This window comes from Schistocerca americana, chromosome 2 (genome assembly GCF_021461395.2).
Source record: "Schistocerca americana isolate TAMUIC-IGC-003095 chromosome 2, iqSchAmer2.1, whole genome shotgun sequence".
Lineage (NCBI taxonomy): Eukaryota > Metazoa > Arthropoda > Insecta > Orthoptera > Acrididae > Schistocerca > Schistocerca americana.
In genome coordinates, this window is record NC_060120.1 from 650,181,416 (window position 1) to 650,204,415 (window position 23,000).

At 39.0% G+C, this 23,000-nt stretch overlaps 1 protein-coding gene across 6 annotated transcripts in view; it reads left to right on the forward strand.

Annotated features, from left to right (window-relative positions):
- LOC124594927 overlaps positions 1–6,814 on the forward strand; it is a 42,031-nt gene extending 35,217 nt beyond the window's left edge. For all 6 annotated transcript variants that reach the window (XM_047133419.1, XM_047133425.1, XM_047133421.1 and 3 more), the window contains exon 3: positions 6,119–6,814. In XM_047133419.1, coding sequence (XP_046989375.1) covers positions 6,119–6,380 — 262 coding nt within the window. In that variant the 3' untranslated portion in view covers positions 6,381–6,814. The remainder of the gene's footprint in view (positions 1–6,118) is intronic.
- The last annotated feature ends 16,186 nt before the right edge of the window (positions 6,815–23,000 follow it).

Genomic DNA, 23,000 nt, shown 5'->3' on the forward strand with positions numbered 1-23,000 from the left:
AATTTATTGAGAAATCTTACTAGTTTTAAAATTACAATTAATCCTCGTGCTAAAATATGACTGACGATACTGACATTAGGGTATATTACGCCTCGGGATATGCTGCCTGCAAGTGAATTACTAAAGAATTCTGCAATTTTGTCATATGATGACATGATGGCAACCGTGGCTGTCATTTGATGACAAATGTTGATGGTGTTGGAACAGCAACCAGCCACAAATTTACTTTCAGTTCCTTTATTCAAAGGGTACCATTACCAGTTTCGAACCATTGTGATTCATCTTCAGATGGTTTACACGCTTTCCTTATGACAAGTGGTGTGTTTTTTTACAGATTAATTGTCGTGAAATGTCGGTTTGGAGTGTTTGTTTTCATAACATTTGCCCAACAGATGTGAACACATTCCCGCTGCATTCTTATTGTTGCACACACAAATTTTTCTCTCTGGACACTTAAGATTTGTCACTGAGAAGATACATTGTATGCATCAAAACGTGTGGTGTGTGGTAGAAATCTTCTCAGTGACAAATATAAAGTGTTCAGTGAGAAAAATTTACATGTGCAACAATAAGAATGCAGTGGGTATGTATTCACATCTGTTGGATGAATGTTATGAAAACAAACACTTCTAACCAACATTTCACGACAAGTAATCTGTAAAAAAACACACCACGTCTCATAAGGAAATCGTGTAAACCATCTGAAGATGAATCACAATGATTCTAAACTGGTAATGGTACCCTTTGGATAAAGGAACTGAAAGTATATTTGTGGCTGGTTGCTGTCCCAACCCCATCAACATTTGTACTAGAGAATTTATGAAAATTAAAAGCACAGGAAACTAATCACAGCAAATGTAGAAATCACCTCTTATGAAACTGTTGTTAAAGAACTGTCTTACTTATTGGTAGATTCCTAGATTAGCATTGACAATTTTAAAGAAATTAGGGTGGTACAATGTGTACTTTGTACCGTGTACACAACTTTGAACTTCACTGCAACAAATTTATCCACATTAATCAAGGAATAAAAAAAAAAAAAAAAAAACAACTTTTGGTTATATGGCCCATAATATGTCCCTGAAGAGGTAGTAAAGTTAAAGAATGGCTTAGAATTTCTCTATGGAACTACAGTAAATGGTTTAGAAAAAATGTGATTAGTCTCAATTTTGATGATCCCAGCAGAGACGGTGTTTCATAATATCTGAAAAAAAATTAGCATGAAAAAGTGGAAAAATACACCTTGGAATTTTCGAAAAAGCACGGAGAGGTAATGCTGTAGATATCTGTTCGTTATCAAGAATGAACTGCAATACAGTGAGACAATAATCATTCTGCCACAGTTCATGATGATACTGTTAGCAGGGAATAAAACTTTTGATTGAATCATTTCTTTTCCTACTGAAATTTTTGTCACTTGGAAAATGTGTGTTTTTGAAACTGGAAGAGGAACAGCGACACACACACACACACACACACACACACACACACACACACACACAGAGAGAGAGAGAGAGAGAGAGAGAGAGAGAGAGAGAGAGAGAGAGAGAGACTAGCTAACTACACAACTCATTCCTACTGTATAGAAGAGTTTTTCATGGCGTTATTACTTTGCACCAAGTGAGGTGGTTCAGTGGTTAACACACTGTACTCTTTCGGGAAGACATGTCCAGCCATCCTGATATAGATTTTCTGTGAATTCCCTAAATTACTCCTGGCTCCTTTGAAAGGGCATGGCCGACTTCCTTCCGAATCCTTCCCTAATCTGATGGGACTGATGACCTCACTATTTGGTCCCCTTCCCAAATCAACCACCCAGCAATTACTTCACTGCTGTCATCCTCGAGATATTGCTTAATATTTTTGGGAACTGCATTTCTTGTCTTCATCATTATTACAGCAAATAATCAATAACAAGAGTAGTTAACATTTCGACAAGTAAGTGGTAAAGGAGTATCTCGATGTGAAACTTCCTGGCAGATTAAAACTGTGTGCCCGACCGGGACTCGAACTCGGGACCTTTGCCTTTCGCGGGCAAGTGCTCTACCAACTGAGCTACCGAAGCACGACTCACGCCCGGTACTCACAGCTTTACTTCTGCCAGTACCTCGTCTCCTACCTTCCAAACTATCTCGATATCAACATACTTTCTTTTCGATCGTGGCTACATTGGACAGGAATAATGAACAGCCTTGGGGAGTTCACTTTCACTAGTAGTCACCAACATACTGTATATATGAACATTTAGAGGAGGACGCTCAGTATGCAGCCCATTTATTTCAATTGCCAATTTATTTCAGTATGTAGATGGCACCTTTGTCATATGGGCACGTGGATAATGCAAACTGAATGACATAAATCTCAATTCCATACATGAGAACATCTGTTTTTTATGGAAGAGCAAATTGGGTGGAGTGCTCCCCTTTAGGGATGTCATGGTAAAAAGCAGAGTGAACAGCATATTGGGTCACAGTGTGCACTGGAAGAAGGTACATGCCTACCTACGAGGTCTCTTCAGAATGTTTCAGTAATTTGTCCACAAAATTTTTCTGTGCTTATCTTTTACTTATTGTACATGAAATACTCTCCTCCAAAGTTGATACACTGCTCCAATGCCAGTAACACTTCTGAAAGCAGTCTTGGTACATCTCTGGCTAGATTTCACAAAGTATCATCTGCGAATTTTCTTTTATCTCATCTAAAGTTGCAAGTCTTTTTCTTTTCAGTGGAGTTTTCAACTTTGGAAATTAAAAAAAAGTCTCAGCAGTGAGGTCTGGAGAGTATGGAGGATGAGGCTGCACAGTGATTTCATTTTTTGTGCAGTAGTCACATACCAACAGTGATGAATGTGCGACTACATTATCATGATGCAACAGCCATGAAGTGAAGTCTCTCGCCCACATTTCATGCTGTTTCCTTCTCACATTTTCTTGCAACACATCCTAATGTTACCATCAATTAACAATTTGCCCCTGTGGCATGAATTCCTGACAAACTAATCCTTCAAAGTCAAAGAAAACTATCATGGCTTTCACATTTGACATGACCTGATAAACTTTTTTTGTCTTGGAGAACCCTTCCCGACCCATTGTGAAGATCGAATCTTGGTCCCAGCATCATAATTGTAAATCCATGTCTCATTACCAATTATGATTCTTTTAAGGAACATCTCATTCTCATTTGCACAGTCCAGAAACTCTTCACAGATTTCGAGGCGAGAAGGAGTTTCTGGTCTTGACTTGTGAATTGTGGGATGAACTTGTCAGTGATAATATGCATTCCAAGATGCTGTGTCAGGATTTCAAGGCATGGTCCAACTGAAATATTACATTCTTGCACAGTCTCTCTGACAGTCAGTCTTGGACTGGGATACACAATTTCATTGATGTTTCTGACATGAGTGTCGTCGATAGACGTGGAAGGATGTCCTCAACAAGGATCATATTATCTTAACTTCCATCTGGCCTTTTTTAAATGTGGTTAACCATTCATAACACAGAGTAAGGCTTAAGCACTCGTCACTGTAGGCTTCTTGCATCATTTGGTGTGTTTCTGTAAAGGTTTTCTTGAGTTTCACACGAAATTTAATCCAGACATGTTGCTCCTCTGCCATCTTGAACTTCAGTAGCTGTGTGATACAACATCCTACTCAGTACAGCACTGAACAATAACTACCAGACATACAACAATGAAACTGCCAGTAGTTACATATTAAACACAGGCATGTGCAGTGTTGCCAACCACATTTCACTCGCTCCAACACACCATTGACATGAAATTATGAATGTTCTGGAGCTTTACGAACGGACCTCATGTACTGATATGCAAACAGTTGCCACCACTCAGAGCAAAGGAATGGTGTGCTCAGAACCTCGGTACATAGGGCTCATGTCCTCTCTGACAATGAAAGTCTCAATTGAGGACTTGAACACCTAGAATGACATTGTAAAACAGCTACAAGGAATGGCAGATTCGGAGAAACTTGCATCCTACACCCACTGTACAACTGTTGGTGCATTATCCGGGAAGATAGGACAAATCTATGTCTACACTACTTTGTAATTCACACTTAAGAGCTTGGCAGAGGGTTCTGCGAGCCACATTCAGACTATCTCTCTACTATTCCATTCTCAAACACTGCATGGGATAAATGAAGACTTAAATCTTTCTGTACGAACTCTGATTTCTCATCATTTCTCCCCATGTAGGTTGGCAATAGTTAAATATTTTTACATTTAGTGGAGAAAGATGCTGATTGAAACCTCAGGAAAAGATCTTGCTGCAATGAAAAACAACTTGCTTACCATATCTGTGACATTCTCCCCTATTTCACGACAACACAAGAAGAGTTACACTTCTTTGGCCTCCTTTGATGTCCTCCATCGGTCCTATCTGGTAAGGACCCCACACCTCACAGCAGTACTCTACCAGAGGACAAACAAGCATAGTGTAGGCAGTCTTTTTAGTAGACCTGTTGCTGCATCTTCTAAGTGTTCTGCCAGTAAAGTAAAGTCTTTGGTTTGCCTTCCCTACAATATTATCTATGTGATTGTTCCAGTTTAATTTTTGTATTTGTAATTCCTAGGTATTTAGTTGAATTGACAGGATTTAAATTTGCATGGTTTATTGTGTAACCAAAATTCAATGGTCTTCTTTCTGTATTCGTGTCGATGACCTCATACTTCTCCTTATTCAGAAAGAGTTGCCACTTTTCACACCATACAGATATTGTCTCAATCAGTTTGCAATTGTTTTTGGTCTTATGATGACTTAACTAGATGGTAAATGACAGCATCACCTCCAAACAATCTGAGGGCACCTCAGATGGTCTCCTAAATCATTCATGAAGATTATATACAGTATAGTGCCTGTAATACTTCCTTGGGAATGCCAGATAACATCTCTCTAGATGATTTTCTGTCGATTACTACATACTGTAACCTTCCTGACAGGACATCGTGAATCCAGTGCACAACTGAAGCAATACCCATAGATACATAATTTGATTAGAAGTCTCTTGTGAGGAACATTGTCAAAACTCATGAAATCTAGAATTATGGAATCAGTTTGATCCCTGTCAGTAGCACTCACTACCTCATGTGAATAAAGAACTAGATGTGTTTCACAAGAATGATATTTTCTGAATCCATGCTGACCATGTGTCAGTAGACCATTACCTTAGAGGTAACTCATAATAGAATTCTCTATAAACACAAAGGGAAAACAATCTAGCACCCACCAGCTAAAACATGGGCACTGCTTGGTAATTTCGAAGACTACCCTGATCTACAGATATCAAAAGTCAGTCAGATACCCTGCTAATGCGGAAAAACATATAGGTCAGACTCTGCATGCTGTCGAAGATTTAAATTTTACTGAATGAATTATGACTTTACTAAGGTTCTGACACAGACATGTAACTTCTGGGCTGTGTCATTAGAGAATTTATCAAGAATCAAGTAAGGGGACTGCTGACCAATTGCAATAATGGCTACATCCGTAGTAAGGCATGGGGACCTGCCAGGGACAGAGGGAGGAAAAGCGGAGGTGCCATTCACACACATATCTGGGTGCAAAACCTAGAAGAGTGTTTCAGCTGGAGGAATGTGGGGCGAGATCCTGGGTGTGTTCAGCAGATAGAATGACAGATTGGAGGGAGAGGGGAAGAGAGAAAAGTGTTGCATGTTCCGAGCTGCTAGAGACAATAGTCATGTGCGTGTGAGATGTGCTTGCTGGTGTGTGTGTGTGTTTGTCCTTCCTTTCCTTTTTATAATGTTTTTATAATGCATCATGTTTCTTGTTCATCACTACTCCCGGACACACTTTCTCTTTAACCCACAGAAGCTGTACTGCATGACAACTTTGCAGTTAATATTGTTGTTCTATTTTTTTAAAAGAAGATATTAGCTTAATATGGAAGCTGACTAATTTAGTGTTTGTTCTCATTTTTTTTTCTCCAGTGTCATTCACTCTTTGCTGAGACTTCATTTCCTGTTTTCTGTGTTCTTAAGTAAATCTTCTGTCAGCTAAATGTATGCTTTCTACTAACTAATTATAGTTTCACAAATTCCTACAGCAGCATCACATACTAATACATACATGTGTAATATTGTTTTAGGTGGCTGTCTCGTTTGAGGGGTGCTGGCTACCGTAGGCGAGACTTAATGAGAGATGTCAAGGAGCTGGTGCACTTTGCACAGGACCATGCTCTCAACTTTGATACTGGCCAATTAGATGAGTTGGAACAAGCAGCAAACTCTGCCCGTTTACCTGAAACAGTAAAAGTTGTTGAGTCTTCTCGTCGGCATGTTGAAGTTTTGCTGGAGCCAAAGCTGGAAGCATTTCGGAAAGAAATGAGACATCAACATAATATGACCTAATTGGTTCAGCCAGAAGACATACTCTTACTGGAATAATGCCACCCATGTTCCTATGACAGTCATGTATTTCGAATGAAGACATTACATGTTGGACTGCTACAAATTGTCTGTGATATTAACCACAATGGACAAAAAAGTGACAAGTTGGACAAGTTTAATTAACTCATGTCTAAGATGTTGTTTGAGTGACATATTACCACTCAAAACCGTGTTTTGAATATGTTGCTTCATTTGTAGCCGATTGTAGTGTGCTGTGATCTACAATTTGCTCTTAAATTTTATTGTGCCTTTTTATACGAGTATGTACATCATAAAATATAGTCTAATGCACAGCATGACAAATCCTACAAGATATTACTTTTGAGAAAAAATTTAACTGTTAAATTAGGTTGGATTACAAACTATTACAGAAATAAAGTTTTTTGTGCTGTTAATTCCAGGTACCTATGTTAGACATTTCAGAAGCTTTCTTGATTTGTAAATCACACTCACATACATTCAATCCATTCATTTTTTATTGGAGGTTGTGTACCCAGGACTGCATTGCCTAGTGGTGCATATGAGTTTCACCCAGTCTCTTCGTTTTTTAATGCCATTTGTCATACCATTTAGGAGGTTCGAGTTAGTGATGATTGGTAAGTTTTGCAACAGCATTGTCTGCTAAGACAGGTCATATTGTGAAATATATCTTGTGATATCATACCGTAAAGTACATGTAATAATAATACCTGCACAGGTAATTTGTTATGCACACAACACCCCAGAAACTCTGGAATCCAGCTATACTCTACCTGGTCTCACACGCAAGTTAATTTTGAAAGACATAAATCACTACTGTTAGTACCTTGTGCTCTGCTAAAGAAGACAGCACTCAATAACTGTGTGCTTGCTGAGAATTTATGTGAAACAGATTTGTGGTGTCGGTTCATGATCTTCATGTAGACCATTGTTCAGGTGTCTCTAAATTCTAAGTCTGCTGTCTTTTACATCTGTTCCATTATGGGATTTGTTGTTGAGACAAACTGAGGTATCTGACCTGGGTATTTCGGGCGGGGGGATATTCTTGAGAGAGAGAGGAAAACAAAAATTCACAAAGCACATAGCATCCAGTGCACATTGGTCTATCGATTATTCATATGATTTTGAAATGCATCCTTATTGGTTTTTGAATGTGTGCATAGTGTATGTGATGTGTCTGTCGGGGGAATCTAGGTGTATCCAAGAAAATGAAATTTTGACATAAATTTATTGGCCAGATTGCTACACTAGTAAGGGCCAGTTGTACAGTCCCCGGCTAGCAGCCGCTTAAGTTCTATTCTCTAAGTAGCGCAGAAAACACATTGTACGAACATGTAACAACGCCTAACCAGAGAATAATCACGGGATAACTAAACTGGTGATTGTGGCAGGGTTAGTGAAGTTAATCGGCGAACAAATTTTGACAATGACAGGAATAGCTACAGAATTGGTGATGACAAGATTCTTTGTTAGAACAAGGAAGGAGGAGAAACGGGAACATCACACAAATTATGGAAGAATGAGACAGATTCCAAATTTATATAAAAATTTTGTAATACTACTTTTCGATCTCGTGCTTTAGAAACTGGTGTGTATGAATGAAATGTGAAACTATTTCCTAACATAAAGCTTTTTGCTTGTAGTAGGCTAATGGTACTTCCTTTTTGTTGCTAAGTATAAGAGCAAACACAGCTTGGTCTCACACTCATACACAAGTTAAGAACATTAATGAGCATTAAATAAAACATCTGACAATTCAAGCAAATTGGGGATTAATTTCAAAAATCACTCACAATGCTAATATGTCTGTTTTCCTTCCTATTTTTATTCTTGTAATGTAATTTTTAAATCTACCTGAAGCCTGCTGATTGGAAGAGAGGAGCTGGAAGTGATAGAGGAATTTACTTACCTGGGAAGCAAAATAAGAAGAGATGGTAGAAGCCGGAAAGAAATTGCGACCGGAATACGAAAGTACAAAATTGCATTTAATCGGAGAAGGAACTTACTCACCAGCAACAATATCAATCTGCAAATAAGGAAACGTATCATGAAAGGTTTCGTTCCGAGTGTGGCCCTATACGGATGTGAAACCTGGACAATTGGAAGAGAAGAGAGAAGACGGCTAGAGGGCCTGGAGATGTGGTGCTATAGAAGGATGATGATGAAGATGATGATGATGAAGATGATGATGATGAAGATGATGATGATGAAGATGATGAAGATGAAGATGATGAAGATGATGATGATGATGATGAAGATGATGATGATGAAGATGATGATGATGATGATGAAGATGATGATCAGCTGGAGAGACAAAGTAACAAATGAAGAGGTGCTTAGAAGAGTACAGGAAACCAAATCTCTGTGGAGGCACATCCAGACAAGAAGAGCGAAACTTGTAGGGCACATTGTATGACACAACAACATCATTGGAACAATAGCAGAAGGAGCTATTGAGGGAAGGAATTGGTGGAGACAACCAAGGATATCATGCATGTAATAGATCATGAGTGACGTTGCATGTAACACATACGTGGAAGTGAAGAGGAAGGCAGACAGAAGAGAGGAATGGCACTCTGCTGCAAACCAACCTCAGGGTTGAACACTAAAAGAAGAAGACCGGAAGCCTGCATGACATAATACATGAATGAGTGGATAGTTATCTGGACTGTTGCTATGAAGTGATTTGAAAGCTGCACAGTAAGTGTGCTTATCTCTGAGGTGATATGTCAATTGACTATAATTATTCAACCATTTTTTTCATCCTGCAGTTTGGATCCTGCCAAGTGACCATATGGAGTGAATAAAATAGTAAATTGAAGAAAAGTAGTTATGCTTCAGAAAGTTAGCCTGTTTTACAGCATTAGCTTTGCAATAGTTTCCATAAGAAGACAAGAAAATGACTTATGAAATACTGGTACTGTAGGAGGAGAATTGAACTCGGGTAGTATGCATACCGTCTTGGGGCATAAATATTTACTTAGCTCTGGAATGGGATTGATTTATTACCGACCAGAACAGTGCGACTGTGAGAATAGGTAGCCCATACTGGAGGGGTAGAGGTGGGGGGAGGAGGAGGGAGCAAAATCCTTGGGGCTCAAGGCCCGTGGGGGGGGGGGATGTAAGTGTCTCAAGATTACATATGGTCAAGGATGCTCAGTTGGCAAATATCAGGACTGCTGTTGTAAAATAAATTTTCTCTCATGTAATTAATTACATATAAAAACAACAACAACAATGTAGATAGCAACAGCTGTGAAACGTTAGTATAATTTGGTAGGACTGCCAACAACATTCAAAGATAAGGCATTGCTGAGTCCATCACGAGGTGATTTTACACAAAATATATTTTGCATTCAAGAGTAAGCACAAAATAAAATATACTTCTGCACGTAGTTGTCCAGGAAAAATCATAAAAATGGAGAAATGAAATGACACGAAAGAGATACAGAGACCACGCTGATTGCTTGTAAGTGGAGGTTATATTTTGTTCATCCATAGAACAGTCACCTTAATGGATGCTCTCATGTTACTTCATGTGACTTTTTTGGTGAAAGAAGCTTGGCCTTCAGAGGTTCATCTCACAGATTGGAGATCGAAATAACGGAAAATGCCTCAGATCATTGGAGCATTTGAGTCATCATGCTTGCAAAACCCATTAGTGAGGTGAGGGACAGACAAGAAGCTAGAAAGTGTTTACAACAAGTGCATTATCTGTCAAGTGATACTTGCAATGAATTTATTTCTAGTTGTGCCCATGATGTAAGGAGTGCACCTTGGAAAAGATGGAAAATACAAAGTATTATTCAATTATTGTTGGTGCAACTCGTGATTAAATTCATGTTGAATAAACAACATCCATCCTGCATTAGCTTTATTTCATTAAAGACATTGATAAATATGAAATAAGTGAACAGTTTTTGGAATTCATAGATTGCAATCAAAAAACAGGAGTTGTATATTTAATTAAATCAGTGCTTATGAAACATTCAATCAGTTCTTATAAATGAATTTTGTGGACAGAGTTATGGTAATGAGAGTAATATGAGAGGATCTTATAAAGGAGCTTATACACATTTTCTTCAGTAGAATCCACTTGTAAAATTTTCTGTATGTATTTGTCATAGCCTTATGTAGAGTACATGCAGCTGATGGTCTTTTGGAACAATTCTACTTCTTTACAACCTGTTCAATTTCAATCCACAGTGATGGAAAATTCTGAAAGTGTCTTGGAAGTTCTTTGTATTCCATGTGTGATAGCTGTTGGAGCACGCCAGTTGATGGTGTAAGACCAGTTGCAGCTCACTTGGATAAGACACTCTTTGCTGTTGACTTTCTCAGTAAGTTAAATTTGTCAGTTGAAACATGTTCTGTGGTACACATATTATGTAAGATGTTTCATTTATTTAATTATGGCATCAAATTGGCAAAAGTTATGGGTACCAGTTGACTAAAGAAGCAAAGGACCATAAGCTTGAAATACTGTTGTTGGTGTTGAGGTAGAGGTAACGCACTTTGAAACCTCATTAAATGACTTTGGATATCTTTGCAAAAACTGAGGCACCATTCTCCCTGAACCCAAAGCTATTGCCAGTGCAATCAATATTGATCATAAATTTCTGGAGGTGCTCACTCAGGAGAAATCATTTCATGGTGAAACCATAAGTAAATGGATATGAATAGAGATGATTTATTCAAGATAAATGTTTTTATATCATCATTGACAATCTAGTGTCTAATTTGAAAACCTGATATGAAAGATTTCAGTAAAACATTTGGGTTTTTATGAAAATAATCAAAGATGACTGATAATCAGGTTGCTGAGTAATGCAAGTTATTTGTCATAAAATACCATAATTATGTCACATTAAATATTTGAAAAAAATTCATACTTAAATCTTTGAATACATTACTTTGGAACCATTAGACCTCTTGAATAAGATGCTTGAGTTTAAAATTTCAGAGTTATTTCCAAATGTATGTGGAGCTATGTGCATCTTGTACACTCTTCCAGTACCAGGTGAACATGACACAGAAGTCAGAGCCCAGAACTGCAACAAGGCCACATTCTTGAGTGGATGTCTATGACTTTGATGTCACTGCTGTCCGTGTGATGAAACCAGGCCACTAACCAGGAAGAACTGCAGTTCAACTCAATGCCAGTTACGACAGACGATCATTGTCTTCACTCTAGATGATTTGGTGTGACACATTGTCACACTTCTGCAAGTTTCAGTGCATGGAAGCAGTATTTAACCATGGACGTACCAGCTAATCATTTTTTGGCCAGCTGGGCAGTGTGTGGTGCATAGTCTGTGTGTGTCTGCGTATTGTGATAACTCTGCTGTAACTGAGGGACTTCTGCCTATCTGCCTAGCCCAGGTAACCAACACCACTCCATCTGCTGCCTCCCCGGGATTGCTGGCTGTTGATAACAGTTTGGAGTCAGTTTCTGGGCAGCACTGTGACCTTCTGCTATGCCGGGTGATGTCACCCGCTGCATGCTTGGTGCTGCAATTGGATCACGTGCGGTGTCTGTGCCATTGCCAGTGAGTCAGTGCCCTCTGTCAACATTCCTCCAAGCAAGCTGCTTGCATCCTTGCACTTCTGGCAGTTACCCTGCTGGTGCCCTATAGTACCAGAATATTATATAAAGAAGAAAATGAACTTGATTAATGTAGTAGTGGGATAGAATAATTAGAGACTTGTTCATGTTCATGGAGGAATAAAGTTGAATGACAGGATAAATAATGATGTATATGTCCAGCACTGATTTGTCTGCAGCTTTGCCACATGCCACACCTGTCTCCCAAATCATCTGTACACCTTACCATGCCCAGAGTAAGACTTCATTCCATTGTGGCAAGCAAGAACTGATCATATTTCACTCAAGTTTCCTTGCAGCTATCATGGTCTGCTCTATTTTGGCACCCAACAAAGGCGCCAGTTATATTTGGTATCAGTATCGAAATGGTTTGGAACAGTGGTGGATCAATGATGACCAAGAAGATACATAAAATGGTGATGACAGAAGACTGCTAACAGTGAATAAACAGGTGCAGCAAAAGATTTTTACTTTCACTCCTGGGATTCTGTACATTCTTCGGTTTGACCTCCTCCCAGCTTCTTACCATCATGTCGGGGTTAGATACTGCTGTAGTGTTCGGTGAGGAAGTGAGGCCTGAGCTGTTAACTCCAGTAATATGCAACAAGTGTAATTTACCTGGATAGTCCACCCCCATGCACTGAGTCACATCCTGTTGCATACCAGCCAGTGCCTAGTGTGTGTCTGGCTCAGGTGTGGAAAACCTCGGGTACCCCGACAAGTTCAGTAATTTCATAAGGATAAGTCAGAAGAGGAATAAGGAGTTTTGCTGTAATTAAGGAATTGTATAAAGCAAATGTTCCAGGATAAGAATGGATGATATCAGGGTTGCCACAAGTTCCGGAAATTAGGGAATTTCAAACACAACAGGGAAATAAGGGAATTTCAAACACAACAGGGAAATAAGGGAAATTTGAAAAAAGATTGGAAAAATCTCATTTTTGTCTCGGTAGATGAAATGGTTTGTTTACTGAGGTATCATGCATCGTCACAGGCTGGGTGCAGCCGAGTATGTGTGCCACTTCCCTACTCCCTCAGTCCTACTGCTTCTCCCAACCCTACCATTCCCCTCAGCTTGCAGTAAGTGCCACCACTTCTTGCCACTAGCCTAGTAGCTACCGAAGAGAGGCAGGGAGGCATGAGGAGTGGTTTGTTTGGATCTGATTCTCAGAGACTGTAGATGCTGCGGCTGGAGATGGCGGTCATGTGTGCATGAGCTGTGTCAGAGTGATTGTGTGAATGTGTGTGCGCTCCTGTTTTCTGACAAAAGCTATGGCTGAAGAGTGTGATTGTCTTTTCTACATGCCTGTGTGTGGCTCAGCAGTCATCTTTATGATGAGTTGCTCCTACCTATCCTCATTATTATTGATTCTCAGAGTATTTGAACAAGTTATCTGTTGCATGGATTGATCACTGTGGTCTCATTTCGTCAACATGCTGTCTGTGGCTTGTGAATAGTTGGCCACACTAGTTGATTTCCACGACGGGCCAAAACCGGAGGCCTTTGTGCGGGTATCTGTAATGGATCGAGCCTGCTGATCTGAAGCCATTTGGTTCCCGTCAATGCGCAGGCCCTGCCTGTTGGATCCAGTCTCACCAATCTGCCCACAGGCCATGTCTGTTTGTGTGTGATGTGATGGAGCGAATTTTCATGGTTTATCCATGGACCTAGGACTGTGGTACTCCTCAACAGGCCAGAGACCATGGACGATAGATTTCAGGAATTGCAAATGTCTCACTGCAACTATGTTGTACAATGTGGCGTTTTATAGACATTTTATTTGTTCTGGTACATTTTGGTACTTCAAAAGTAGTTTATATGTTAGAAAGTATAGATGATAAGAAGTAGTAAATTGTTTCAGTCTCTGGCAGTTGGTACACTACATACCCATATATTTCTCGAAAGAAAAATCACGCAATACCTGTTAAATAATAGCTATAACACAATGGGTAACAACCGACAATAGCAAACATAGTAGAACCGACATTTTATTGGTAGCCACCTACAGTGTTGGTTTACCCAATTCTTCCCTGCCTTTTACACACCTTTCAAGAGGACTACTTTCTTTCTGAGGCTTTTTCTGAAATCGGTAAAGGTATTTTAAATCAGTCTTGCAACTCCAAGGAAATGCATATTTTTGTCACCAAATGTGTTTTGTTTTATTGAAATAAAATAACATCAGTGGTCTTAATGAAACATCCATACCATCTGGCTTGATTTCTGAATCTGAAGAACAGTTCATTACAAAAGATGTTGGTGTTAGTACTTAAAATTTTTTTGCTCACGTCAGGAAACTTTATCTGCTTGAGAGTTTCTTTAGATATTTCCTCATTTGCACTATTGTTTCTTGTACCATAGCTGCAAAGACTGATTGTCAACTTAAGATTATAAGTTACCCTTGAGATCTCAAAATTTGTCAGAGGAAAAATGCTAAAACTTGTCTGGAAATCAGGGAATTTCACTTGGGGAAACTTGTGGCAAGCCTAAACATGTATATCAGTAATTAGAGATGGGCATAATGTAGGATTTAGGGTTATGGCTAAGCCTGGAATGTGACGCCCAAGGAAAATAGTTAACATGTATCTCTTAGTTTAAGATAGGTTTAAACCATGGTACAATGCTGATAAGGTAGAACAGGAAAAAAGTGTTGCAGTGGTAGTGTTGGCTAGATTTCACTGCCTTCACATCATGTGGTATTGTGTCAAAACAGCCGAAGCACCTAGATACCACACAGATGTGAGACGCATCACTGAGATGTCATCAAACTGCTCCCATTCTCTCAAGAACTGGTGGAACCACCAGCAATAGACAACCAAGCAAAAGAAGTGACTTAACAGGAAAATCTATGAGGTGTTGCAAGAGGTGTGACTGGAAAGGAATTAAAGGGACTTTATTTTAATTGTACAGCACAGGTGGGGTTGATTAGTGCCTGTGGCTGGGGAAAATCTTTGAGTTTTCTTCAGAAAGCTAGCCAAGTGAAGCTTTTGTTCTCTTTTGTATTTTTCTGTTAACGGCTCAGTGCTTCTGCTAGTTGGTGAGTGAACTGCTTTACTCCTAAATACTTGTGAAACATTGACACGTGAGGGCATAATTTGGATAGAGAAAGTTGATTGTTGGGGTAGTGCAGTAATATATTCTTTTTTTTCCCTTGTGGACAGTGATGAGGTTAAAGTGCTGGAACAGACTTTGTATCACAGAGAGCAGAGCAAAATCGTGAATGTAAAACATCACAAAGCAAAAAGAAAAATCTCGCAAATTGTTAGATAAGTCAGTAAAGCATTGTTTGGTTTCAGGGGTGCTCAGTGGCATGATTATCAGCGTCCAATGATAGGTAGTGTATAGTCAGTGTGTTAAAAGTAATCAAGAACTGTTATAAAATAAAAGAAAAGGAAAATGATATGACGAAGTGCACAAAAAATGCGAAAAGAAATCTGAAGATGTTACAAGTGAAAATGGTTTGTTCAATGAACCAACTTTAGGATCAGGCTTTGTTTCTTTAAAATACATAGTGTGAAAAATTGAAAGATAAACGAACTTTTTGGTAAGTGTTGTTGACATTTTATGTGCTGTTGCCTAAAATAGGGAATGAGATTGTGGAGTACCCTCTCATGTGCAAATTGAGTGCACTATACTGAGGCATACTCAAGTCTGTGGATTCCCTCACCAGAGATGAAATCCATACTGTAAAGGACTCTGCTCAATCCAGAGATGTGTTGGGAGCATCTTGCATCACCACTTTGGATGCAAGGAACTTTGTCAGACTGGAAGTAGCTTTCAATGATCACATTTTGTTCTCTCTTCTTTCCAGACCCTTTTCCTCCCAATGGCACACTGCTTTGTGCTTCACCGGGAATGACATTGCACACGGGGGGATGAAACATTGAGATACCACGGATATTGGCTGCTGTATTGGCTAATTTGTTTCCTCTGATTTCCACGTACCTTAGTATGAGCAGAATATTACCTCCTCTTCTGGCTATTGTAGCAGAGGGAAAGTGTCCTGGATGGAACGGATTGATTTTTCTGTTAGACACAAACACTGGATGGCTTGCAGTGTATGAAAGGGATAGGAGCATATGAGGAATTTTGTAGAATTACCCCAAGGTCACATGCACTTCACATGCACAGTTAATTTATTAGGTAAATGGCTCTCAGGATAAGGGGAACTGCTACATCTCAATTGATACAATGGCAAATATGCACTCTGGCAGGTGCCACGATGCACGGTTAAATGTCTCTGGGCAAAAGACTGGGGTTTACAGTGGCTAGTTTTCAAGCCCGCACCCGTGAGGAAGCTGTTAATGAAGAGTATAGATGTGATCAGTCTTGAATTCCTTGTCAGAGAAACCCAAGAAGCATATTGGATTTTCTGATGACATGTCTGAAGAATGTTGAACAGTAATTAGCACACAGTGGATGTTATCCAAGATTGAGTCATTTATGGAAGTTGAACTTTTTTTTCTTTTTAAATCTCATGGTGTGATTTTATTGCTATGATCCAATAACAACTTTTGACAAAGGGTATAATAAATGAATAGTGATACCTCAACTTATTGTGCTTAATGAACTTCACCCACCAATCATTAAATAATATTAGTGATGAAAATGGGTCACTGACAAGGAGAAGATAATCAACAAAGGGGGCTTTGTGGGGAAGAACCTTACACCTCATACTATTTATGAATACACACTGCAAAATTAGGCCAAGTTACACCCTTATCAGTCATCTGAAATGGCTTCACCCCCATGCTACCATTCCAGTGCTGCTGAGGAAAGCTGACCACATCACAAATGGGGCTAACACATAGCTGATAAATAATCTGTTCCTCCAGGAACATGAGGATAATAGCTCTAGATTGCCCACTGGGTTGGCTCCAGCTCAGAGAACTTAACCTGTAGACAACTGCAGCCATGCCACCAACTTTCCATTCAGCCAGAGCTGCTTATGAGAGCTGGCTGCATGGAACTCTGATATGATGCTGTCAATAAATGTATTAGTTGAGTCTAATGTGGAGTTTGATTGTTGGACTCTGTTTGATGCCGCCACTGTGAAAGAGGCCTGCAGTCCACTTGGGGCCCTCTGATGATGCAATCTATTGCCGATCACCTAGGTGAGGTAGGTAGGTGGCTGTCCTGACTACACTTACAGTCTCCTGAGCCATTATAATGTAGTCCAACTAAGGGTGCCACTTTGTTAGACCGGTGAGTGTCTGCAGGCATATGAATAAGCTACGGTTATAAAATGATGAACTGAAAAATGTTTAGAGTGCCATGTTTTGTGTGCTCGAGTAAACTGAAAATTTAGCAAGCACATTGTTGTTTCCCACAACAGAGTTCAGTCAGGAAAACAATACAAAAATAAAAAAAATAAGTCAGCAGGCATAGAAGAGGTTCCTGTCTCTGTTCTGAAGGTGTGCACATATAGTACACAAGCCTCATTAACAGATATAATAAATGTATCCTTAGATCAGGTATTTTTCTAGGGTACCTAAACCATGCACAAGTTGTGCCCTACTGGAGGAAGGTAATGCTGAAAGCATTGAAAACTAAAGGCTATTTTCACTGTCTTCATTCTCAAAAATAATTGAAACAGAGGCTAATGAATTACATGAATAGATACAGCCTTTTTTAATGAACCACAGTTTGGTTTCAAAATTGGGATGAATACAGTATTGGTCTTAGAGTTCACAAAAGTGCTACTTGAAGCTCTTGACAAGAATGACTGCGTTACACGCAGCTTTTTATACTTGGCCAAGGCTTTTGACACAGTTGACAATTAAGTACTAAGCTAGCTAGAAGCACTAGGTATGAGAGAAATGGTGAAAGAGTGAGTCCAGTCTTACCTGGAAAACAGCATGCAAAAGATGGACATAGTTCATACCTCTGCTGATAATAAATTTTTAGAAAAAGAATTATCAGACAAGAAAAATGTAAACATCAATATTCCTAGTGGTAGTGCATTGGGTCCAATCCTGTACTTAATATATCAATGACTTACCAGATAGTATAAAGCATAGAGAGAAAAAGTTCTTTTTGCAGGTGACAGCAGCATCATAGTCACTGGTGAAACATCAGAACTCCTTTTAGAGAAAACAAATGAAACCATCAAGGATTTTTATGATTTGGCAGTACATAATAAATTAATGTTGAACATAGAGAAAATAGACAGTAAACACTTCTGCAAAAAGTGGGGAAACAACTCTGTCTCATTAATCAGATGATGAATCTATAGACTGTATAGCAAGCACAAAGTTTTTAGAATGAGCATTGTCAGATATCCTGAAATGATCTCCCAAGGATACTGGGAGAAATAATGTAATCACCATGTTATGCTCTTAGGGTTTCAGTATCAGTTTGTAACAGCCAGTTGTGGTGACCTATTATGTGTGTGTACCCTCAGTTCTTAGCTGTGGGTTTATTTTCTGGGAACTGAAGGCACAAAACATGGACTTAGTTTTTAAACTGCAGAAAAGTCCTGTAAGAACAATAGCTGTAAGTAGTAGTAAAGTTTACTGTTAAGAGCTTTTAAAAAAATTGGGCATCCTTACTGCAGCAAGTGAGTACATCTACCAATATGTGGTACATACCAGGGAAAACATTATTCCACTACTAGATCTATTCATAATCATGGAACCAGAGATGGTTTGAACCTAAATTTACCACAGAAAAATAAACAACAAATGCAAAACAGCATTTTTTTTTTTTTGGGGGGGGGGGGGGGGGGTAAAATTATATAATAAATTTCCAAGGGAAATGAAAGATTACTGAAGTATAACTGTTTAAAAATCACCAAAACCATTCTTCATAAAAATTACTTACAGGATTTAGAGTAGTGGTTAATAATGAAGGGGGATAACTACAACACCCTGTCACATTTCCATACATGATCACTGTTTACTGCTGTCACAAGGAAACCATATGTCAGGATGTAAAATGTATGGTAGTAATGTCTTGTCATTTTCCTGTATTAAACATCTCACTCATCATAGGGGGATACTGTCTAAGTTTTTCTATGGAACTGAGGATCATAGTTGAATGTGTGCGAACATGGACTCTGCTTTCTGAACAGACTGTAGTTGGTACAAGGGACACTGCAGCATCATCTGCACACGTGTGTGTTATTTGATGAAGAACAGAACTGTGTTTTTATATTAAGAGATACCTGAAAAAATGTGTTTAAATCGAGGAATGCTGTACAAAATGTACCAAGTGAATGGGACAGTGCAGCTTTTAAGACACTGACCATGTATTCCACATATTCAGAAGGATGAAGTTGTTCTGTCTGCCCATCCTGATTGCTGTTTTTCTTGGTTTTCCTAAGTCACTAAGGCAAATGCCATGATGGTTCCTCAATCAAGGCCATGGGCAACTGCCTACCCTATCCTCATAAACCACCTGTCTTGTCCTGATAAAGCTTGTTATGTAGTCTCTGTGTTGTATATTTTGAACTTTTGATTTAATAACAATATTATTGATTGTTAGACAATCCTTGGGTGAATAAGAATAATAAAGAGAAATAATAATAATTCTTGGTCTCAGAATGAATCAGAGAGGCAGGCTGTTCCATCACTGGGTAAGGGCTGACACTTTGATTATATGATGTGCCAATAGGTCATGCATGATGCAAATCATGCATGATTCATGTGACTCCTAAGTGACTTTGTAGTGTGAGGACAACTGGAAAATGCAGATTTTTTTTTAGTCAGATGGAATGCAGCTGACAGAGGATCATACAAGAACCTCTCTACTTAATACACACTGAGGAGTTGCCAATGCTAATCTGCTCGTCTCGTGAAGGATAATGTTTTTGGTTTTTAGTTGTTTTGGTCTTGCTCTGCATAAACTGCCATCAGTTGTGTACAAACAAATTAATCTACTTGGAACAAACACACCTTTTTTGCTAACCAAGATTATTATTGGGTTACTAAAGGATAGAGAGTGTCATAGGATCTTTGCTCATTAAATCCCTTAGATGTAGCAACCAAGTCAGCTTCTGTAATTGGAAGTGAGGCCTGTGTTATTGAACTGAGAAGTGTGTTACACATTTTAAGTAGAAGTGTACATATGAAAAAGGCTTGTGTGAACAGTAAAAACAGATGCACACTGTTTGTCTGAGGAGAATTTAATGCCAGCACTCTCCACCTGCTCCTGTAAATACATTATCCCTAGTTGCAACTAATAATAGTCATTGCAAGGCTGGAAGAGGAACAGAAAACAGCAAAGTTCTCCATGAACTACACTAGCAAGTAAATGTAATTAATGATGGATGGTGTGGTACTGAGCACAATACGTTCAATGAGCATTTAACACTTATGACTTGATTCCTGAGGGATCTTGTTTGTTATCTATGGGTGGAGTATTATTCTCTTGTTTGTATTGATGCCTGGAGTATCACGTACTCAGTACCCAAAAAGGAACATCTTGACAGAAAGGACTGTAGGAAGATGGGAAGGTGTGTCCATGCTGCCTTAGTATGTATTGCCTCCAAATAGTTCAGCATGCCTTATAAAAATAAAATTTTTATTACTACAAGATGCTGTCTGCATAGGAAATCCTTTTGATGTGACACCTCCAGCAGAGTTAAGTTGTGAAGATTCAAGTGCTACCCCCTAAACCTACAATGGAAGGTTCTGAGTAGCTACCTGTATTCTAACACCCAAGTGAGACTGACTGACCTTGTGCTCAAAGGTCTTTCCTATGCAGCCAGTTAGAGCAACACTAGGATTACTACTCGGCACTGTAGAGCCCTTCCCTGGATTCTGGAGGGAGACCAGGATTGCCTCCCTTTACTGGTTAGGAAAGTCCCCAATCATCCAGATTATTTTTAAAATACTGATAGGATTTTTGTTTTGTTTTGATCGTAGGTGCTGTAATGTATTTGGTTGCAACTAGCAAGCTTTTTGTGAATCCACTTCTCAGAAGAGATTTTGCCTTTGCAACTCGAAAGTCTGTGAGGTTTTCAGCAGTTGACCAACTGACACTTGAGCTGTCACAGAGGCAACACCTACCTGCCCCTTATAGTGGACTGACGTTTGTCATTTCACCATGGGACTGGGTGCCTATTTGTGTCCTGATGGCACTGGGATGGATATATCAGTGACATGGTGGATCACACTTGTAATGCAATTCACCCTGTCCCGGATGCTGCTGTGGTGTTCAGAACAAGCCAGTTGGCTGTAGAATGACAAATTTATTTTGTCGAGCATCCATCTTTGCAGCTTCCTTTCGAGGATCACTCTACCTGTTAAATGGATTCAAATGGAAAAGTTGTCACTTTAATGCAAATCAAAGAGCACTTCTCAAAGAGCAGTACTGCCGAGGGAAGGGGAGCAAACTGCAAGGCCATTACCTGAGAATAACTCTATTGTTGCATGAAGTGTGTTAGAAGACAGCTTTTATATAACTACTTGATAACTTGGGACTCGGAAGTGTAGATGGAGATCCCCAAGGCATACTGTATATATTAAAATGTGATTTGAGGAGTAGTACATAAAATATTTTAAAAAGCTGTCCAGTCTACTGGCTTCCTACTCTGGCTTTTGTATACCCATCCTAAGAACATTGCGTCCAAGCCCTCATAGCACCCGGACACTTCCTTGCTGATCTCTTCTAGATGTCACATCTCTTAAAACTCTCTTTTGAGTGTCTCCTAGCACCCATAACCCAAACGAAGACAGTATACCATTGTTCACTTTTGCCCAGCTTTTTTGTGGCTGTACCAAAAAAATTTTAAGCAATTACTAGCAGAGTTCCTGCAACAGATTTATCATTGAATCTCTTCCACACTTATTTAGCTGAGTTTGTACTCTGCCTTGAATGATGATGATGATGATGAGGCAATGAAATTCACCAGTAGTGGGACTTTTCAATGATTTGCATTATGTACATTACACACAGATGCAGCTGTTACAAACTAACTCTCTACACTACATTAACAACTAACTGTGACTGATGATGTTTGGCTTTGTACTTAGTGTTCCTCTCTGTTCTTTTCTCTTAGGTATTTTTCAGATTTGTGTACATTTATTGGAATTTACTGCAGATCATCTTCTGCAACACAGCTGTAAATTACACTGGAACAATGCTGTCAATTTATATCACATCATCAATGCTTATCTGTAGTGGTTATTCTGGATACTCTTATCCTGCAAAAATAGAAACTTGTTCAATCACCTCATACTCAATGCTATAAATATCTTTCTCATAATATTTCATCAGAGTTATTATTGAGATGATTTACCTTTCTTGAAGCAGCTGACTATATTAAAGAAGGATCTTCATGAAGGTGCCAAGCACACAAGAAAACTTCATAAAATACGTTAATTTCCAGATCTAAAACAAGAGAGAGAGAGAGACAAAAGTCAGTATTCAGAAAACAGTGAATTTGAGTCAGTGCTACTCAATGCACAAGCAACTGAGTATGGTCTTAAGGAAAGCAGTATAAATGCAGAGTTGTAAGAACTGCAGAGGAGGAATTAATACCATTTTCATGATAAATGAATCACAAAAAAGTTCTCTGAAAATTCTGGGTTTTTAGTGATAATGAAATAACTTCTTTTTGCTTTTTATAAACAAACTGAAAAACATACCCTATCAGGTAAAGCTAAGGCTGTCCTCAATTTGAAGGTTACTTTGAACTCTGTAAAGCTTAACTGAGTATGGTCCTGTTGGAAGTAGTAAGCTCTTGCCTTCCTTCCGACCTTTGAACTGACGTACTCAGCCACATATAATAGATTTACAATTTAATGTAGACTACAACCCCCGGTGCAAGCTGGCAATTTTTCATATGCATACCACTGCCATATGTGAAAAAATAAATGTGTGGCAGAGAAAGTTTTAGGCCCAATTTTGGATTGAACCCTGAAATCTTTGACTTTGTTGTCTGCCTAGCCTCATGAACCTATTAGCTGCCTTAATAATTACATGCCAGGCTGTCAGTGGTAAGTCATCAGTGCTCAGATTTACAATTATACTGTGTGAACAACAAATGGGTAAT